General features: G+C 42.2%; 1 protein-coding gene across 1 annotated transcript; it reads left to right on the top strand.

The window, feature by feature from the left end:
- Nucleotides 1-5,662: 5,662 nt before the first annotated feature.
- LOC118493374 (gastrula zinc finger protein XlCGF57.1-like) lies at nt 5,663-15,472 on the top strand. Its single transcript, XM_035993006.1, has 2 exons — nt 5,663-6,755; nt 14,904-15,472. Exons 1-2 carry the CDS (start codon nt 5,732-5,734, stop codon nt 15,455-15,457), a joined length of 1,578 nt encoding a protein of 525 aa, XP_035848899.1. The 5' UTR covers nt 5,663-5,731; the 3' UTR covers nt 15,458-15,472.
- The last annotated feature ends 2,775 nt before the right edge of the window (nt 15,473-18,247 follow it).

Below are 18,247 nucleotides of genomic sequence, written 5' to 3'. Positions count from 1 at the left end.
GCTGTACGAAGAGGGGCAACAAAACTCTACATAGTGTCCCCTGATACTGATGTGTTTATTCTTGTAATTCGATGGTACCATCAGCTATGCAAAGACACAGGTCTACTTCATCACTGGTGTTGGTAACAAGAAACGGATGATCTTGCTGGAACCAGAAGTTAATGCGCTTGGTGAGCAAAGAGCTGCAGCGTTACCAGGGTTCCATGCTTTCTCTGGATGTGATCAAACAGGCTGATTTGCTAGCAAGGAAAAGCTGACCTGTTGGCAAGCACTAAATAGGTGCCCTTCAGAAGTCTGGTCTGTATTTGGTGTTCTAGGAACTACAGAAAAGCTGAGTCCTGTCACTGAGCGAAACATTGAAGCATTTGTTTGCCAGCTGTATGAGCCGGGACTACTCTGACAGACCTCAGTGAGGTCAGGTGGAGGCCATTCACAAAAAAAACAGCTAGAAGCTAAGAGGCTACCACCAACACGAGGAGCCTTACATGAAGCCATAGCTTGTGCAAATTTAAAGGCAATAGTCTGGAATCAAGATGATGTACCTCACCAACAGTGGCCACCACCAACAGAGCATGGATGGGAGGCCCAGGGAGATCAACTGGTGCCAGTAACAACACAAGATCTCTACACAACACAACACAACACAAGATCTCAACACAAGAAACTAGCCTGCATCCTGAGATCCGGAGAAAACTTCACTTCCGGCTCGAAGGACCAATTACTGAATATGTCTTCACTTTGGACTGTATCGGTGATGGTTACATATACGGTAGGGGTGGAACATGAATTTACACGGAGAATACACGGTATAAAAATAAAGAAAACTCGCGTGCAAATGAATTAATGTAATGTGGAACTACTGTTACATACACGTTTCTTAGGGACACCTAATCTGTAGCACCGCCTTAGTCTGTCCAGTGAGTCCACACCAGAGCCATGTCTTTCTCTATCACTCTGGTCCACACGAAGCAAACTAGTCCCTTCCATGTACAACTAAACACGGATGTAGCCTACTGTAGCTGTATCCCTTCTTGCCTCGACCACAAATGGCTTCCAGGCCCATTTGCTTCGCTGTTTGCTTCGCTGTTAGCTCCACTTTTAGCTCCGCCGTTAGCTTCGCTGTTTGCTGTTTGCTCCGCTGTTAGCTCCGCTTTTAGCTCCGCCGTTAGCTGTTAGCTCCACCGTTAGCTTCGCTGTTTGCTGCTAGCTCCGCTGTTAGCGTGTGAAGCTAACGCCACAATTCGCCAACTGCTCTGTGTAAGAAGCTGCTCTTTTAACACCCCTGCTCTGTGCATTCATATATGAGAGCAGCGCTTGTCTCCCATATCACACTACTAGCTGATTGTCTTATTTTGTTTACAAGTTCCAGATGGAGTCTGGAGATGATGTGGGGTACTTACTGTTTACATCTTACTTAATACGCTTCAGGCTGGTGCAGCTAGCTCAGGGGAGAGACTGTATGACACTAGGTGTTACAGCCTGAGACATGCACAATAAAAAAAAAATTGCCTTCTGCATTTTTGTTATGCTTTTCCCTCCATTGTACCGAACCAAACCGAACTGTGATGTCTGAACCGAGGTATGAACCGAACCGTGACTTCTGTGTACCGTTGCACCCCTAATATAGGGATGTACTGCTTGGGAAAAGAAATAGCACTGATTGCTCCATTAAGTTGAAATAAAAACAGACATCCATGTCATTTACATAGGAGAATGTCAACATTGTCCAAATACAACAGTCTTACTAGAAATATAAAGGTACAGCTAAACTAACATTAGCATTAGGAAGCCACATGGTGATTACATTATCTCTGTATCAACAAAAGTCTCACCAAAACACAGTGAAAGACTCAGTGTCCAAATCAGACAGAAATGACAGGTTTCAGTCACGGTTCATCAGAGACGCCCACAACTTGAACCATTTCAATGCAGTAAAGTCCACGTCGCACTCTGTTATTCTGACAAGTCTCTTGTTATGCCTCTTAATTCGGCTATATTTAACTTTCAGTTTGTGTTGATTCTAGCGGCCGCTTTGGACACAAGTGGTAGTGTTTTTGCCACATCTGCTGTCGTAACGGTCTTTTCTTTCTGATGCTTTATTGTCCACTGTATTACTGAGTTAGTGTTACCGGGAGGTCATACAGATGAATGCTTTGCTCAGACAGAAAATCATTAATTTACAGTAAGAGAATACGTTACGGATGCATCGTTGAATTTCAAGTGTTGCTTACGGTAACTCAGCCTACTTACCTGAGAGCCTATTTGGGGTGGGTTTGGAATCATATACCATCCCGTAATTGTCTCCATCTGTTGAAAGCCCCACCGAAGTTGACTCACGTTTTCGCCTGTCGTCACTTTCCCTTTTAGCTTTTAGTTGTTCTTCATTTAATTTCCTTCTTTTCTGTGATGGTCCTGCCCCAGTATCAGCCATAACTACAGCAGATAACTTCTAAAATAACATTAAAATACAACTACGCCTAGTCTATAAAAATAAATCTTCTGCTACCTTTCACCTGGCTGGATACACTAACACAGGCTTTTACGGTGATACAAAAAAATCTGTGACCCTTCAGAATGTGTTACTGTTGCGCCGTCTACCTGCCATAAATCATTCTGTGACTACGCAGGAAAAGTCAAACTCAAGCAACGACTAAAAACTACATAAAAATAGCGTTCTTTTCACTGTTAGTCTCGTTTGCTGTTACATCTCATTTAAGTTCATAATATGAAAAATGACAGTAACAGAAACACTAAAAAGTTACATATGGTCACTTTAATTACCGACTGCGACACTTTGTGCTCAACAGCACAGTTGCATTTTTTCACCACAAGAGGGCCCTAATATGTCAGTCAACAGCCTTTCCAACAGTTTTCTAAGGCTGAAAAGGAAGACTAGTAGTGTAGATGTAACCTAAGTAACTGACTGAACAACCAGTATTTCTTTATAACAATCACAATCCAGGTGATAAGATACAGTTCCACAACATTTCTCTGTGTTTCCTGCAGATGTTGAGCAGCTGTTGGTGGTTAAAGAAGAGGTTCCCCCTGAGCAGCAGGAGTGTAGCTCCAGTGTGGACCAGGAGGAGCCAGAGCCCCCCCCACACATTAAAGAGGAACAGGAGGAACTGTGGAGCAGTCAGGAGGGAGAGCAGCTTCAAGGGCTGGAGGAGGCTGATATCACCAAGTTCCCATTCACTCCTGTCCCTGTGAAGAGTGAAGATGATGAAGAGGAAGGTAGGAACAATGTTAACAGGGTTTTTAGGGGAAATAAAGGGGGGTAAAATCTGCAGAAGTCAAGAGCATAGAAGTTCAAGAGAACCTGGTTTATTTCATTTTAGGAGTAGGGTTCCTTTCACACTAGTCTCACATGTCCAGACCTCCCAGGGCTCCAGGGCTTTCACTAGGAGCACAGTGGCCCCCAACTGAAAATTTTAGGGGGGCAACCAGAAAATGTAGGGGCACACACCGTAAATCAACATGCTGACCAAATATTCACATTTCTACAAATTTCCACTGTATTACTAATACATACTTTGATAATAGATGCAGAAATTACAATGTGCTGTTTGAAATTCAATGTCACTTTTGAAGATGCAACATAGAAGGTTAATCGACAGCACCATCGCTATCATGAAAAACTAAAAAAAAATATATATATATATATATATATATATATATATATATATAAATAATCTGGAGCCCTGTCTTCCTCCACAGCGCTGTGGAGGAAGGTCTGGCTAGTCCACACAGCAATGCTGGATGGGAGAAAAAAAGTGCTCTGGTTAATTGGCATTTCATGATTAATTCGTGTGTGTGTGTGTGTGTGTGTGTGTGTGTGTGTGTGTGTGTGAGAGAGAGAATGTGGCGGTCAACATTGATTGTGTATGGGAAACACTGAGGGGAGTGCATCTACATAGAAACTAAAAATGAAAAAGGAACTTTTCTAATGTGAACCATTCTTTGTTGAACGTTAATACTTTACAAACACCAGAGCAAGAGAGCGCTGTGACTACTCTTCTGAAGTGATTTTGGAGAGGGACATTAGGTAGTTAAATACGCTGGTTGGCTGACATGTCACCATTGTATTCATATAATACTATCAATCCAGACTTAATATGATATTAATAATGTATGCATGTTGCTTCCTCTAAATTTCAGGTTGTGGTCGACGAGCGGGGCCGGCTTTGGTTGTTTGATAAATTGATCAACATTCAAAATCAACATTGATTGTGATTGGTGGTTGGCTGTGCATGCAGAGCCTGCATGACACACACTAGCAACAAACTGTGTATCCAAGAAGACTTAAATCAGTGTAAATGATGTTATATCAGACACTAGGGCTGGGCGATAAATCGATTTTATCGATTAACTTGAATGTGTAGTTAACGTTGATTTGTTTAAATGAAAATCGATTTTCTCCTTAACATCCGCCGACGCTCCCCTCTGGGCTCCCGTAGCTCCGAACGGGCTCAGCCCTCGCCCCGCGCGTTTGCCATAGAGATACACAAACAACATGGCAGCGACAGGGACTAACATTAATTATTTTCTTAACTAGTAGTTTCATTACTTACTTATCCGTAATCTCCGCCGAAATGACCGGCAGCTCGCGGTGCTCTGTCCCCGGCTGAGAGTCACCTATTCTCGGATAACTGAACCACCAGCTACCGCTGACCTAAAGGACCACCATGCGGGGCACCAGAGGCGGTGTTGAGGAACTCTTTTGCAGCTCAACACATCTACTAAATGCCGCTGATACGACCGAGCTGTGATGGTCTGTAGCGGCTTAAACAACTAGCAATCGCCGCTCTGTAGCACGGAGCTCCTCTTCGTTGTTTGTTTCTACCACTAGTTACTACTAGGAGCTTGCTACAGGTATGCTACATTCAAGAGACCATGGGATGTTAATGTACGTTACTCAGCAACATGTGAAAATAGGGGCAATGTTGCGCAATAACGTTAAAATGATTTGAACTTTTAGCGAGGAACGAGAAGTGAATTACCTGTATGTGTGAAAACAGCTTTATGCCACTATGACTCTAAAGTCGCTACTCACTCTGAAGATAATCACTCTCTCACTCTCTCTACCACACTCACACACACACCGGCCCTGCTATTCTCTTGAAGAGATCGACGCACACATCAACGCACAAGTATAAACTTCAGGCCATTTACGTACCCTGCGTTTCAATTATTATCCATGTCATAGCCATTTTATGTTTTATGTCAAATACTGATTCTCCAAAGTTCAGTTAAATAAATCGGACAGCCCTAAATGGTTCCATTTTGTAGCTGGTTTTAGCAAGCTGACCTTAACAAGCTATGCTATGCTACTTTGTATCAGTTTATTAGTTAAAATTTGTAAGTTTTCATATCTATGACAATACAAACTACCTCTCATTATTATTGGTTTGAGTTTAGTTTGAGTGGTGGTCTGTAATGTGTCTGTTTCATTCTGTTTCCTGCAGATGTGCAGCAGCTGTCGGGGGTTAAAGAAGAGGTTCCCCCTGAGCAGCATGAGTGTAGCTCCAGTGTGGACCAGCGGGGGCCAGAGTCCCTCCCACACATTAAAGAGGAACAGGAGGAACTGTGGAGCAGTCAGGAGGGAGAGCAGCTTCAAGGGCTGGAGGAGGCTGATATCACCAAGTTCCCATTCACTCCTGTCCCTGTGAAGAGTGAAGATGATGAAGAGGAAGCTCAGTCCTCACAGCTTCATCAAAGACAAACTCAACACATGGAAACAGAAGCTGATGGAGAGGACTGTGGAGGACCAGAACCAGCCAGGAACTCACATCCACATTTACAACCAGAAACTGAAGACCAGACTGGAGACTCTTCTGAACCTGAGACTGATGACAGTGCTGATTGGAAGGAGACCAGAGAACCTCAGTCAGCTTTGAACTCTCGGAAACATGATTTAAGACATAAGAAAACATTCAGCTGCTCTGAGTGTGGGAGAAGATTTGGCACCAGGGGACTTCTGTATGATCACATGAGAATCCACCCAAGAGAGAAAAAATACAGCTGCAGTGTTTGTAACAAGAGATTTATCTGGCGTCAACAGGTCAGAAGACATGAATGCGTCAACCTTCAGTCGTCACAGCTTCATCAGAGTCAAACGGAGGAGAACAGAGAGACAGAGCCTCCAGCCAGCAGAGAAACTCAACACATGGAAACAGAAGCTGATGGAGAGGACTGTGGAGGACCAGAACCTGCCAGGAACTCACATCCACATCCTCTTTTACAACAAGAGACTGAAGACCAGACTGGAGACTCTTCTGAACCTGAGACTGATGACAGGGCTGATTGGAAGGAGACCAGAGATCCTCAGTCAGCTTTAAACTCTCTGAAACATGATTCAACATGTAAGAAGACATTCAGCTGCTCTGAGTGTGGGAAAAGATTTGGCTTCAAGTCACATCTGAAGAAACATATGAGATTCCACACAGGAGAAAAACCTTTTAGCTGCTCAGTCTGTAAGCAATCTTTTACACAGAGTGGAAATTTACAGAAACACATGAAAACTCACACAGGAGAAAAACCTTTCAGCTGCTCAGTTTGTAAGAAATCTTTTAAAGAGAGAGGACATTTAAGGTCACACATGGCAGTCCACACAGGAGAGAAAAGATTCAGCTGCAGTGTTTGTAACAAAAGATTTTCCCGGCGTTCTGATGTCAAAACACATAAATGTGTTGGTCCGATGGAAACAGAAGCTGATGGAGAGGACTGTGGAGGACCAGAACCAGCCAGGAACTCGCATCCACTTTTACAACCAGAGACTGAAGACCAGACTAGAGACTCTTCTGAACCTGAGGCTGATGACATTGCTGATTGGAAGGAGACCAGAGAACCTCAGTCAGCTTTAAACTCTCTGAAACATGATTCAAGATGTAAGAAAACATTCAGCTGCTCTGAGTGTGGGAAAAGATTTGGCCATAAGGGACATCTGAATAGACACATGATGACCCACACAGGAGAAAGACCTTTTAGCTACTCAGTTTGTAACGGAAGATTTCCCCGGCGGTCTAAACTCAAAACACATAAATGTGTTGGTCCGATGGAAACAGAAGCTGATGGAGAGGACTGTGGAGGACCAGAACCAGCCAGGAACTCACATCCACTTTTACAACCAGAGACTGAAGACCAGACTGGAGACTCTGCTGATCCTGAGACTGATGATGGTGCTGATTGGAAGGAGACCAGAGAACCTCAGTCAGCTTTAAACTCTCTGAAACATGATTCAAGACGTAAGAAAACATTCAGCTGCTAATAGTACTGTCTAAACAGTTCATATAGTTAGCTTAAAGTACTGTCTAAACAGTTGAAATAGTTAGCTAAAAGTACTGACTAAACATGTGAAATAGTTAGCTAAAAGTACTGTCTAAACAGTTGAAATAGTATCTAAAAGTACTGAGTAAACAGTTGAAATGGTAGCTAAAAGTAAATGTCTAAACAGTTGAAATAGTTAGCTAAAAGTACTATCTAAACAGTTGAAATAGTTAGCTGAAGATACTGACTAAATAGTTGACATAGTTAGCTAAAAGTAATGTCTAAACAGTTGACATAGCTAAAAGTAATGTCTAAACAGTTGAAATAGCTAAAAGTACTGTCTTAACAGGTGAAATAGTTAGCTAAAAGTACTTTTTAAACAGTTTACATAGTAGCTAAAAGTACTGTCTAAACAGTTGAAATAGTTAGCTAAAAGTACTGACTAAACAGTTGAAATAGTAGCTAAAAGTAATGTCTAAACAGTGGAAATAGTAGATAAAAGTACTGTCTAAACAGTTGAAATAGTATCTGAAAGTACTGACTAAACAGTTGACATAGTAGCTAAAAGTAATGTCATTTACAGTTGAAATAGCAAAGCAAGGCAGCTCTTTTTCTATAGCACATTTCAGCAACAGGGCAATTCAAAGTGCTTTACATAAAACATTAAAGAGCAGTTAAAAACGATTACAAAATTAAAAACAAATAAAATACGTGAATAAAATTTACAGTGCAGTATAAGAACAAGTTAACTGGGTCCAACTTGGGCCTCCCATAGGACTTATGTTTTCTGTTGCAACTCAGGTTCCAAAACTGGCCTCCCAGAGGACTTAACCAGTTCCAAACTGGGCCTTCCAAAGGACTTAACAAGTTAACCGAGTCCAACTCGGGCCTCCCAGAGGACTTATAAATTAACAATTATTTAAAGAAAGGCAACATCAGCGGTTAAAAACAATTACATTTTTTTAAAACAAATAAAATATGAGAATAAAAGTTACAGTGCAGTATAAGAAATTAACAATTTTTTAAATAAAGGCAACATCAAAAATAAAGGTCTTCAGCCTTGATTTAAAAGAACTGAGAGTTGCGGCTGACCTGCAGTTTTCTGGGAGTTTGTTCCAGATATGTGGAGCATAAAAACTCAACGCTGCTTCCCCCTGTTTAGTTCTGACTCTGGGGACAACAAGCAGACCTGTCCCAGACGACCTGAGAGGTCTGGGTGGTTCATAGTGTAGTAGACCTGTCCCAGACGACCTGAGAGGTCTGGGTGGGTCATAGTGTAGTAGCAGATCAGGAATGTATTTCGGCTCACCTCAAACGTTAAGTGATTTATAAACCAGCAAAAGTATTTTGAAATCAATTCTTTGAGGCACTGGAAGCCAGTGTAAACACTTCAGAACTGGAGTGATGTGATTAACTTTCTCGGTCTTAGTGAATGACTTCTGAATGAAGTCTAAGCAACGCTGTGAATCAGCTTAGACTTAGACTTAGACTTTTCTTTATTGATCCTTTTGGGATGACTCCCGCAAGGAAATTCAATATAATAATATAACAATAGCTGCAGCTGTCTGATTGATTTTTGTAGGGAGACCTGTAAAGACATGTTACAGTAGTCAAGTCTACTGAAGATAAACGTATGGACAAGTTTTTCCAAATCCTCCTGAGACATAAGTCCTTTAACCCTTGATATATTCTTAAGGTGGTAATAGGCTGACTTTGTAATTGTCTTAATGTGGTTGTTGAAATTCAGGTCTGAGTCCATGACTACACCAAGATTTCTGGCTTTGTCTGTTGTTTTTAACATTATCGTTTGAAGCTGAGTGCTGGCTTTTAATAATTCCTCTTTTGCTCCAAAAACAACCACCTCAGTTTTTTCTTCATTTAATTTAAGAAAGTTCTGGCACATCCAGTCATTAATTTGTACAATGCACTTTACACAGTTTTTGCATTGGACTATAGTCTCCTGGTGATAAGGTTATGTAAATTTGTGTGTCGTCCGCATAACTATGTTAACTTATTTTGTTGTTTTCCATAATCTGAGCCAGTGGAAGCATGTAGATGTTAAACAGGAGAGGCCCCAGAACGGAGCCTTGGGGAACTCCACACGTCATATTTTTATGCTCAGATGCATAATTACCTATAGACACAAAGTAATCCCTATTCTTTAAGTAGGATTCAAACCAGTTTAGTACTGAGCCAGAAAGGCCAACCCAGTTTTCCAATCGGTCTAGTAATATGTCATGCTGTGGTGTGGTCGAAAACCCGACTGGAACGCATCAAAACTGTTGTTTACTGACAAGAAAAGGTTGAGTTGTTGAAAAAACGCTTTTTCAATGATTTTACTTAAAAATGGAAGGTTTGATATCGGCCTATAGTTGCTCATTAGTGACGTGTCTAGATTGTTCTTTTTTAAGAGTGGCTTGATGACTGCAGTTTTCCTGTGGGAAGATACCTGAGAGAAGAGACGTGTTTACAATCTTTAGAAGATCTGAAGCCAACAACTTAAAACTGTTTTTAAAACGCCCGTTGGTAGAATATCAAGGCAACAGGAGGAGGTTTTCAGATGTTTTATAATGTCCTCCAGGTTTTAACTGTTGATCATATGAAATTGTGTCCTATTGGAATTTGTTTTGCCTGGACACTGTGACAAAACATATCCTGTATTTGATATGGAGGCACTGACCGTTGGTCTAATTTTCTGAATTTTGTCTTTGAAGAAAATGGCAAAATCATTGCAGGCCTTGGTGGATAAAAGTTCAGATGCTACTGGTACTGGAGGGGTTGTTAACCTATCGACAAACAAAGAACGTGAATTATTGTTTCTGGCGATAATGTCAGAGAAGAAGGACCGCCTTGCATTCCTTAGTTCCAAATGATAAATACGCAGTCTCTCTCTATAGGTGTTATAATGGACCTGGAGATTAGTTTTTCGCCACCTGTGTTCAGCTTTTCGACACACTTTTTTTTCTGTTCTTACCAGTATGGCATTTCTCCATGGAGATCTTTTCTTACTAGAGACAGCTTTGACCTTAATGGGAGCAATGGCATCAATAACATTTGTAATTTTAACGTTGAAATTATCTACAAGCTCAGTGACTGAGACCCCTGAGAGGGTGGGTGTGGACGAGAAAACTGAATGAATGTTTCACTGGTGTTTTCAGTGATATACCGTTTTCTGATTACCTTTGTTTGGACACTTTTGTTCACAGAGATAGTGCCGTTAAAGAAAACCTAGGAATGATCAGAGAGAGCAGCATCAGTCACCACAACCTTGGAAATGTTCAAACCCTTCGAGATAATCAAGTCCAGAGTGTGCCCCTTATTGTGTGTGGGCGCTGTCACATGCTGAGTCAGTCCATAGTTCTCAAAAACACAGTTCTTTGGTCCCTCTAACCTGGGTGTTGTCAACATGAATGTTAAAATCACCAGCAATAATTACACAGTCAAAGTTAATACAGATTAGACACCAGTTCAGTAAAGTCATCAAAGAAGGTTGCATAGTATTTAGGTGGCCTGTAGATATTTAGAAATATAGCTTGAGGGGAGGACCTTAGCTGAAGAGCCACATATTCAAAAGAAGCAAAATTTCCATAAGATATTTGCGTACATTGGAATGAGTCATTAAACAAAATGGCGACTCCACCTCCTTTCTTATTCGCTCTATTCTCACTCATAAAACTGAAGTTAGGGGGAGCTGACTCTATGAGAACAGCAGCACTGTTATTATGGTATAACCAGGTTTCAGTTAAAAACATAAAAGTTTAGTAGGGCTAGTGTTAGTGTGTTTTCATTTTGTGGGACAGGCTGTGGCTGACGAGGAATGGATGCTAAATTTGCTAAGTTTGCAGTTAAGTGCTTATTCGCCATTCTTTTTCTATTACCTATCACAACATAAATTGAGGAAGAATTTAATACACAGGACCCGGGCTTGTCCTGGAAAGAATTATGAGTGCCACTAGGCGTGCAGCCTGGACCCGGCACATATCAGTTAATACTTGCTGCATTTTGTACACAAGCATCCTTATCAGTCTGGGGAGAAGGAGTTAGCTGCCATCCTGGCAGAAGTGCCTGGCGTTTTACTTTTGGCCGGGGGCGAACGATGGGAGAAGGAAGGGGGGTAAATTGGGTTCCAGCATCTACCAGCTGCTTCATCTGGTCAGTGAACTCTAACATGGGGATGGGGGAAAGAGGGGAGAGGGTGAGTGGAGAGAGCGATGGCCTGGGCGGGGTATACGGATCCTCAAAGGCGTCAGGGTTTGTAAGGGGGTTTGAGGGGTGTCGGACGGGTGAAAAGGGGGGTTGAGATTTCTCGTCTCTGCTCTGTGGTCTCCCATGGTCAAATCTTTGCTCAGGTGGGGGCTGTGGTGGATCACTGCTGCGCTTTGTTATATCTTCCTCCTGTTTAGATTTGTCTTGTCTCGTGTCCTTGGCCGAGGGAGCAGATGTGTAGCGCAGAAAGTAAAGTAGGCTAGAGGTGAACAGCTTTACTCCTGGCTTGTTAAGGAAAAGTCCATCTGCTTTAAAAAGATGTCTGCGGTCCCAGAAAATGTTAAAATTGTCAAAGAACTGCACAGAATGGACGGTACATGCAGTTGAAAGCCATTTGTTCAGTGCCAACAGTCTGTTGAATCTCTCAGCTCCTCTTCTGACTGGCGGTAGAGGGCCTCTGATAAACACCTCTGCGTTTAGGGAGCTGGCTGTGTTCAGCAGATCCGTAAAGTCCAGTTTCTGCAATTCAGACTGTCGCTTTACAACATCATGTGACCCTATATGCAGTATGATGTTCTTCACAGTTGGGTGTACTGCCATGATATCCGGGATTCTTTGGGCTAAGTCAGACACCATGTCTTTGGGAAAACAGTATTTTGGTGTTTTTACTGCTTTTTACATCTTTTACAGCAGAGTCACCCACAGTCAGAGTTTGAGGCCAAATCGTTACCTTTCCATGTAGCTTTTTACTATTTGAATTGCTCTCAATCCTTACCCTGCTGTGTGACAATGAGATGCAATCCAGGTCATCAGATGGAGGGCTGGGGTCCTGCTGCAGTGGAGCAAATCTGTTATCCACTCGCAAACTCAGTTGTTGGGGAGGCATTTCGTTGCTAATTTTCCCTTTTGCAGCTGTCCACGGCTGTGTCCTACTAAGTACAGGGGTTGAAGAGGCGCTCTGCCTGGATGATAATGCAGGCCAGCTGGTCGTATCACAAATCTCAGGGCGCTGTCCCCTGCCTGTTAGTCGTCCTCCCATTTCCCTGGAAAATGATTTACTGTTAGGCTTTGCACCAAAGGAGTTCCAGGGAGGACTGCCACTTGTTGATTTATTACCCGTTCCACAGCCCTCCTGTTTCTTTGTAGTCTTGTTGGTACTAATTAGCCGTGTGTTAGCATACTTTTGTCTATTGTTTTGGGTCCATGGTAAAGTGGTGTCATTCCCACGTGATCCGTTCACTTCCACGTTTACTTCTAACCAGTGAATTTTGGTTTCCAGAATAACAATCTTCTGAAGGAGTTTGTAGTAGTCATTCACAGAGAAGGGAGGCATCTTGCTGCTAATTAGCTTTAGCTAAGTACCACATTTCCAGTCACTGTAGGACAGGCTTGAGCTATTGGTAGGCCACGCTCACGCAGAAAAATGTTGAAATATGGCAATAGCCTGCTATGTCTACAAAAGATTTATAGTCCAGTGAATTATAAGTATCCAAGAGCCGCTGCTCATAGTTTCTCTCAGAGGAAAAGCAAGATTATCAGCAAAAATATACAAGCAGAGGCAGGAGCAAGCAGCAAAGCGTCTGCACTGTAAGAAGCAGGAAGCAGCAGTAGTAAGGTTAACAACGAGCTACAAACTAATTTTCATCAAAACGAGCCGTCCTTCAACCTGGAGAAATAACATATGAAATAACAAATAACAAAAAGATAAGTTTTGGAATATTGGATTGTATGAGTTCGACAGTCGACTTGTGTGGACTTCACCGGAACACAGGAAATAAACCGAGGCATATGCACTGGCTGAATTAGAAAAAACTTTTATACATTTCTTTCACAACTACTGCAGTCAGATTCACGGTGTTCACTCGGAAGAAAACACTTCACATGGTTAGGCACTTGTAATGACATAAAGCACGTTTAAAACCTGCCCCGTTTCAGCCGCCTGGGTGAGAAATCTAGCAGAAGGATAACTTTCAGGAGGATTTTTTTTGTTTTTCTCGCTACTGACAGCACTCCGTGACCAAAAACAACAGAGATATGTGTTGAAATCGACCGGAATTCTCCTTTAAGTAAAAATACTGTTTCTCCAAAGTTCAGTTAAAAAGATCTTTAGAATAATATGCAAATGAATCGTTAGATTAATCTATGACAAAAATAATCGTTAGGGACAGCCCCAAATGGCTCCATTTTGTAGCTGGTTTTAGGAAGATGACCATAACAAGCTATGCTATGCTACTTTTTATCAGGTTGTTAGACTAAATTTGTAAGTTTTCAGATCTATGACGATACAAACTACCTCTCAATACCATTTGATTTGGTTTGAGTTTAGTTTGAGTTGTGGTCAGTAATGGTTCTGTTTCCTGCAGATGTTGAGCAGCTGTCGGTGGTTACAGAAGAGGTTTCCCCTGAGCAGCAGGAGTGTAGCTCCAGTGTGGACCAGCAGGAGCCAGAGCCCCCCCCAAACATTAAAGAGGAACAGGAGGAACTGTGGAGCAGTCAGGAGGGAGAGCAGCTTCAAGGGCTGGAGGAGGCTGATATCACCAAGTTCCCATTCACTCCTGTCCCTGTGAAGAGTGAAGATGATGAAGTAAAAGCTCAGTCCTCACAGCTTCATCAAAAACAAACTCAACACATGGAAATAGAAGTTGATGGAGAGGACTGTGGAGGACCAGAACCAGCCAGGAACTCACATCCACTTTTACAACCAGAGACTGAAGACCAGACTGGAGACTCTTCTGAACCTGAGACTGGTGACAGTGCTGATTGGAAGGAGACCAGAGAACCTCAGTCAGCTTTAAAGTCCCTGAAACATGATTCGACATGCAGTGAGTATTAAAATCCTTGAAGGTCTTGGAAAAGTCATGGAATAACTAAAATCCTTAAACGTTCTTTTTAAGTCATGAAATTTGTAAAATCTTTTTGAACAAGTTTTCGAAAACACGTGGGATTACTAAAATCCTTAACCTTTTTGGAAAAGTCATTAACAATTATTTTGCAGAATCTCTTCATATTTAAGATGATACAAACTACCTCTCATTATTATTGGTTTGAATTTAGTTTGAGTGGTGGTCAGTAATGTGTCTGTTTCATTCTGGTTCCTGCAGATGTTCAAAAGCTGTCTGTGGTTAAAGAAGATGTTCCCCCTGAGCAGCAGGAGTGTAGCTCCAGTGTGGACCAGCAGGAGCCAGAGCCCCCCCCAAACATTAAAGAGGAACAGGAGGAACTGTGGAGCAGTCAGGAGGGAGAGCAGCTTCAAGGGCTGGAGGAGGCTGATATCACCAAGTTCTCATTCACTCCTGTCCCTGTGAAGAGTGATGATGAAGAAGAGAAAGCTCAGTCCTCACAGCTTCATCAGAGACAAACTCAACACATGAAAATAGGAGCTGATGAAGAGGACTGTGAAGGACCAGAACCAGCCAGGAACTCACATCCACATCCACTTTTACAACCAGAGACTGAAGACCAGACTGGAGACTCTTCTGAACCTGAGGCTGATGACAGTGCTGATTGGAAGGAGACCAGAGAACCTCAGTCAGCTTTAAACTCTCTGAAAAATACTAAAATCCTGGTAAGCCATACGACTGATACTGCTGGGAAAAAACTGTTAAGGGGCTCTGAGTGTTGGAAAAGACTTGGCTGCAAGACACTTGCGTCTTGCACGGTCAAAAAGAAGATTCTGTTCAGCTGCAGCGTTTGTGACCAAAGTTTCACCTGGTACAAACAGCTCAGGGACCATCAGTGTGTCGGTGGTCAGAATGAAACTGAGGAGAACAGAGAGGCAGCTGAAGACATAGAAACAGATGGAGACGACTGTGGAGGACCAGAACCAGCCAGGAACTCGCATCCACTTTTACACCCAGAGACTGAAGACCAGACTGGAGACTCTTCTGAACCTGAGACTGATGACAGTGCTGATTGGAAGGAGACCAGAGAACCTCAGTCAGCTTTAAACTCTCTGAAACATGATTCGACATGCAGTGAGTATTAAAATCCTTGAAGGTCTTGGAAAAGTCATGGAATAACTAAAATCCTTAAATGTTTTTTTTAAGTCATGAAATTTGTAAAATCTTTTTGAACAAGTTTTCGAAAACATGTGGGATTACTAAAATCCATAACCTTTTTGGAAAAGTCATTAACAATTATTTTGCAGAATCTCTTCATATTTATGATGATACAAACTACCTCCCATTATTATTGGTTTGAATTTAGTTTGAGTGGTGGTCAGTAATGTGTCTGTTTCATTCTGGTTCCTGCAGATGTTCAAAAGCTGTCGGGGGTTAAAGAAGAGGTTCCCCCTGAGCAGCAGGAGTGTAGCTCCAGTGTGGACCAGCAGGAGCCAGAGTCCCCCCCACACATTAAAGAGGAACAGGAGGAACTGTGGAGCAGTCAGGAGGGAGAGCAGCTTCAAGGGCTGGAGGAGGCTGATATCACCAAGTTCCCATTCACTCCTGTCCCTGTGAGGAGTGAAGATGATGAAGAGGAAGCTCAGTCCTCACAGCTTCATCAAAGACAAACTCAACACATGGAAACAGGAGCTGATGAAGAGGACTGTGAAGGACCAGAACCAGCCAGGAACTCACATCCACATCCACTTTTACAACCAGAGACTGAAGACCAGACTGGAGACTCTTCTGAACCTGAGGCTGATGACAGTGCTGATTGGAAGGAGACCAGAGAACCTCAGTCAGCTTTAAACTCTCTGAAAAATACTAAAATCCTGGTAAGCCATACGACTGATACTGCTGGGAAAAAACTGTTAAGGGGCTCTGAGTGTTGGAAAAGACTTGGCTGCAAGACACTTGCGTCTTGCACGGACAAAAAGAAGATTCTGTTCAGCTGCAGCGTTTGTGACCAAAGTTTCACCTGGTACAAACAGCTCAGGGACCATCAGTGTGTCGGTGGTCAGAGTCAAACTGAGGAGAACAGAGAGGCAGCTGAAGACCCAGAAACAGAAGCTGATGGAGAGGACTGTGGAGGACCAGAACCACATCCACAGACCCTTTCACAACCAGAGACTGAAGACAGGTCTGTCTCTGTCAATAGTATGAAATATAGCTGCTCTCAGTGTGGGAAAGGATTCAACAACAGGCGAAATCTACAGGTGCACATGATCATTCACATGGAGGAGAAGCCGTTCTGCTGCAAGCTTTGCAGGAGCCGATTTTCGGACAGGAAAAAGTTATTGCGTCACATGAAATTCCACAAGACCGAAGCCTCAGGGCTGTTCAGGTTTTTCAGATCAAGTAAAGATGTTTTTGGGAATACAAAATGGATCTACTCTGCTACTCTCTAATTTCAAATTTCTTTATATAGCACACATTTTTTGATGCGTGATTAACGGACGCACGTTCTGTGATTAAGGCCATACAGCTTTTCTATTACATAATTATCCATTCACCTCAGTTATGTTTTGTATTCCCAGAAGTCACTTATCATTACCACAAATGTATATATTTTATTTTGAACATATATTTAACTTCTGTACTATTTACTGGCCTAGATTTTCATTTTTACTATGAATTTGTTTTTGTACATATTTAATAAGCATTGTTGGAGCGAGCCTATCATATAATGACTGCTACTTTGTGATTGTTGTGCAAATGATAATAAATGACTAACAAAAATCAAAATGCATTCCCTGCAGATAATGCGTGTGAAAGCTGAAAATGCTTAAGTCTTGCACGGTCAAAAAGAACATTCTGTTCAGCTGCACTGTTTGTGACCAAAGTTTGACCTGGTACAAACAGTTTAGGATTAGGGTTGGGCATCGAGAACCAATTCCCACTTGGTTTCAAAAATTATGATTCCAGTGGAATAGTTTCTTTATTGGAATCGTTTGGAGGATTTGGTTTCAAATCTGATCATGCGTTCCAAATTTAACATGCGCAAGTTTTTGTTTCCGTAGCGGCCAGGCGCTTGTTGTGTTGCAGCCATGGAGCACAGTAAGCAGCGCTCTGGTGTGGCTTTTTTTTCCAGGGCTTTTTACGTTGAAAAAGCCCGGTAAAACTGCAAACCACCACTGAATCAAAATAAAACTTTCCTCTTATTTGTGAAATAAAGATGTGACCCGTTTCAACTCCACCCCTCAAAGAATCAGAATTGAGAATCAAAAAGGGCTCCAGTACACTGCCTGCGTGGCGTGAGGATGTCCGCTGCGTGGCGTGTCCGTTTTTATTTCGCCTCTAATGTTAACAGGTTAGAGCTTTCACACTGCCTGCATGACACGCACGTTAGGCGCGGCTCGAGCCACCCCGAAAACGAGTTCATGCTAGAAATAGGACCGACGCCTATTTTTCACGCGACACGCAAGCGTGTTGGAAGCGTTTCCAGGCAAAATAGAATGTTTGTCATTTTGACACAAATACATTTAATAAATGACATTTTGATGTTTGAAAGTCTCTTGACATAAATGATAAAATAAAAACAATAACGTGTACTATATATATATATATATATATATATATATATATATATATATATATATATACATATATACCGAAATATGTGCAAACAAATATTGACAAAATAAATTGAAGAACACGCTATTATTTCATTTTATCAATGGGAAACACACGTGTACAGAAAATGCTAGCAGCAGCGCCACATCAGACACGTTTCTGGTGTGCAAAGAAAACGCCATGCAACTGACACGCAACTGAAACGCCACACTCACGCCACGCAGGCAGTGTGCAGGAGGCCTAAGAACCAGAATCGAAAGTAAGAATCGCAAATGGAATCAGAATCGTTAAAATCCAAATGATGCCCAACCCTACTTAGG

This window comes from Sander lucioperca, chromosome 16 (genome assembly GCF_008315115.2).
Source record: "Sander lucioperca isolate FBNREF2018 chromosome 16, SLUC_FBN_1.2, whole genome shotgun sequence".
Lineage (NCBI taxonomy): Eukaryota > Metazoa > Chordata > Actinopteri > Perciformes > Percidae > Sander > Sander lucioperca.
Note: the sequence above shows the minus strand (reverse complement) of the source record. Positions and strands in the feature narration are given on the sequence as shown.

Bases quoted from the DNA above. Each gene is read 5' to 3' on its own strand.
- LOC118493374 (XM_035993006.1), top strand. From the start codon at position 5,732: ATGGAAACAGAAGCTGATGGAGAGGACTGTGGAGGACCAGAACCAGCC. The intron at 6,756-14,903 runs ATCCACTTTTAC...ACTCACATCCAC, and splicing joins AGAACCAGCCAGGAACTCGC to ATCCACTTTTACAACCAGAG.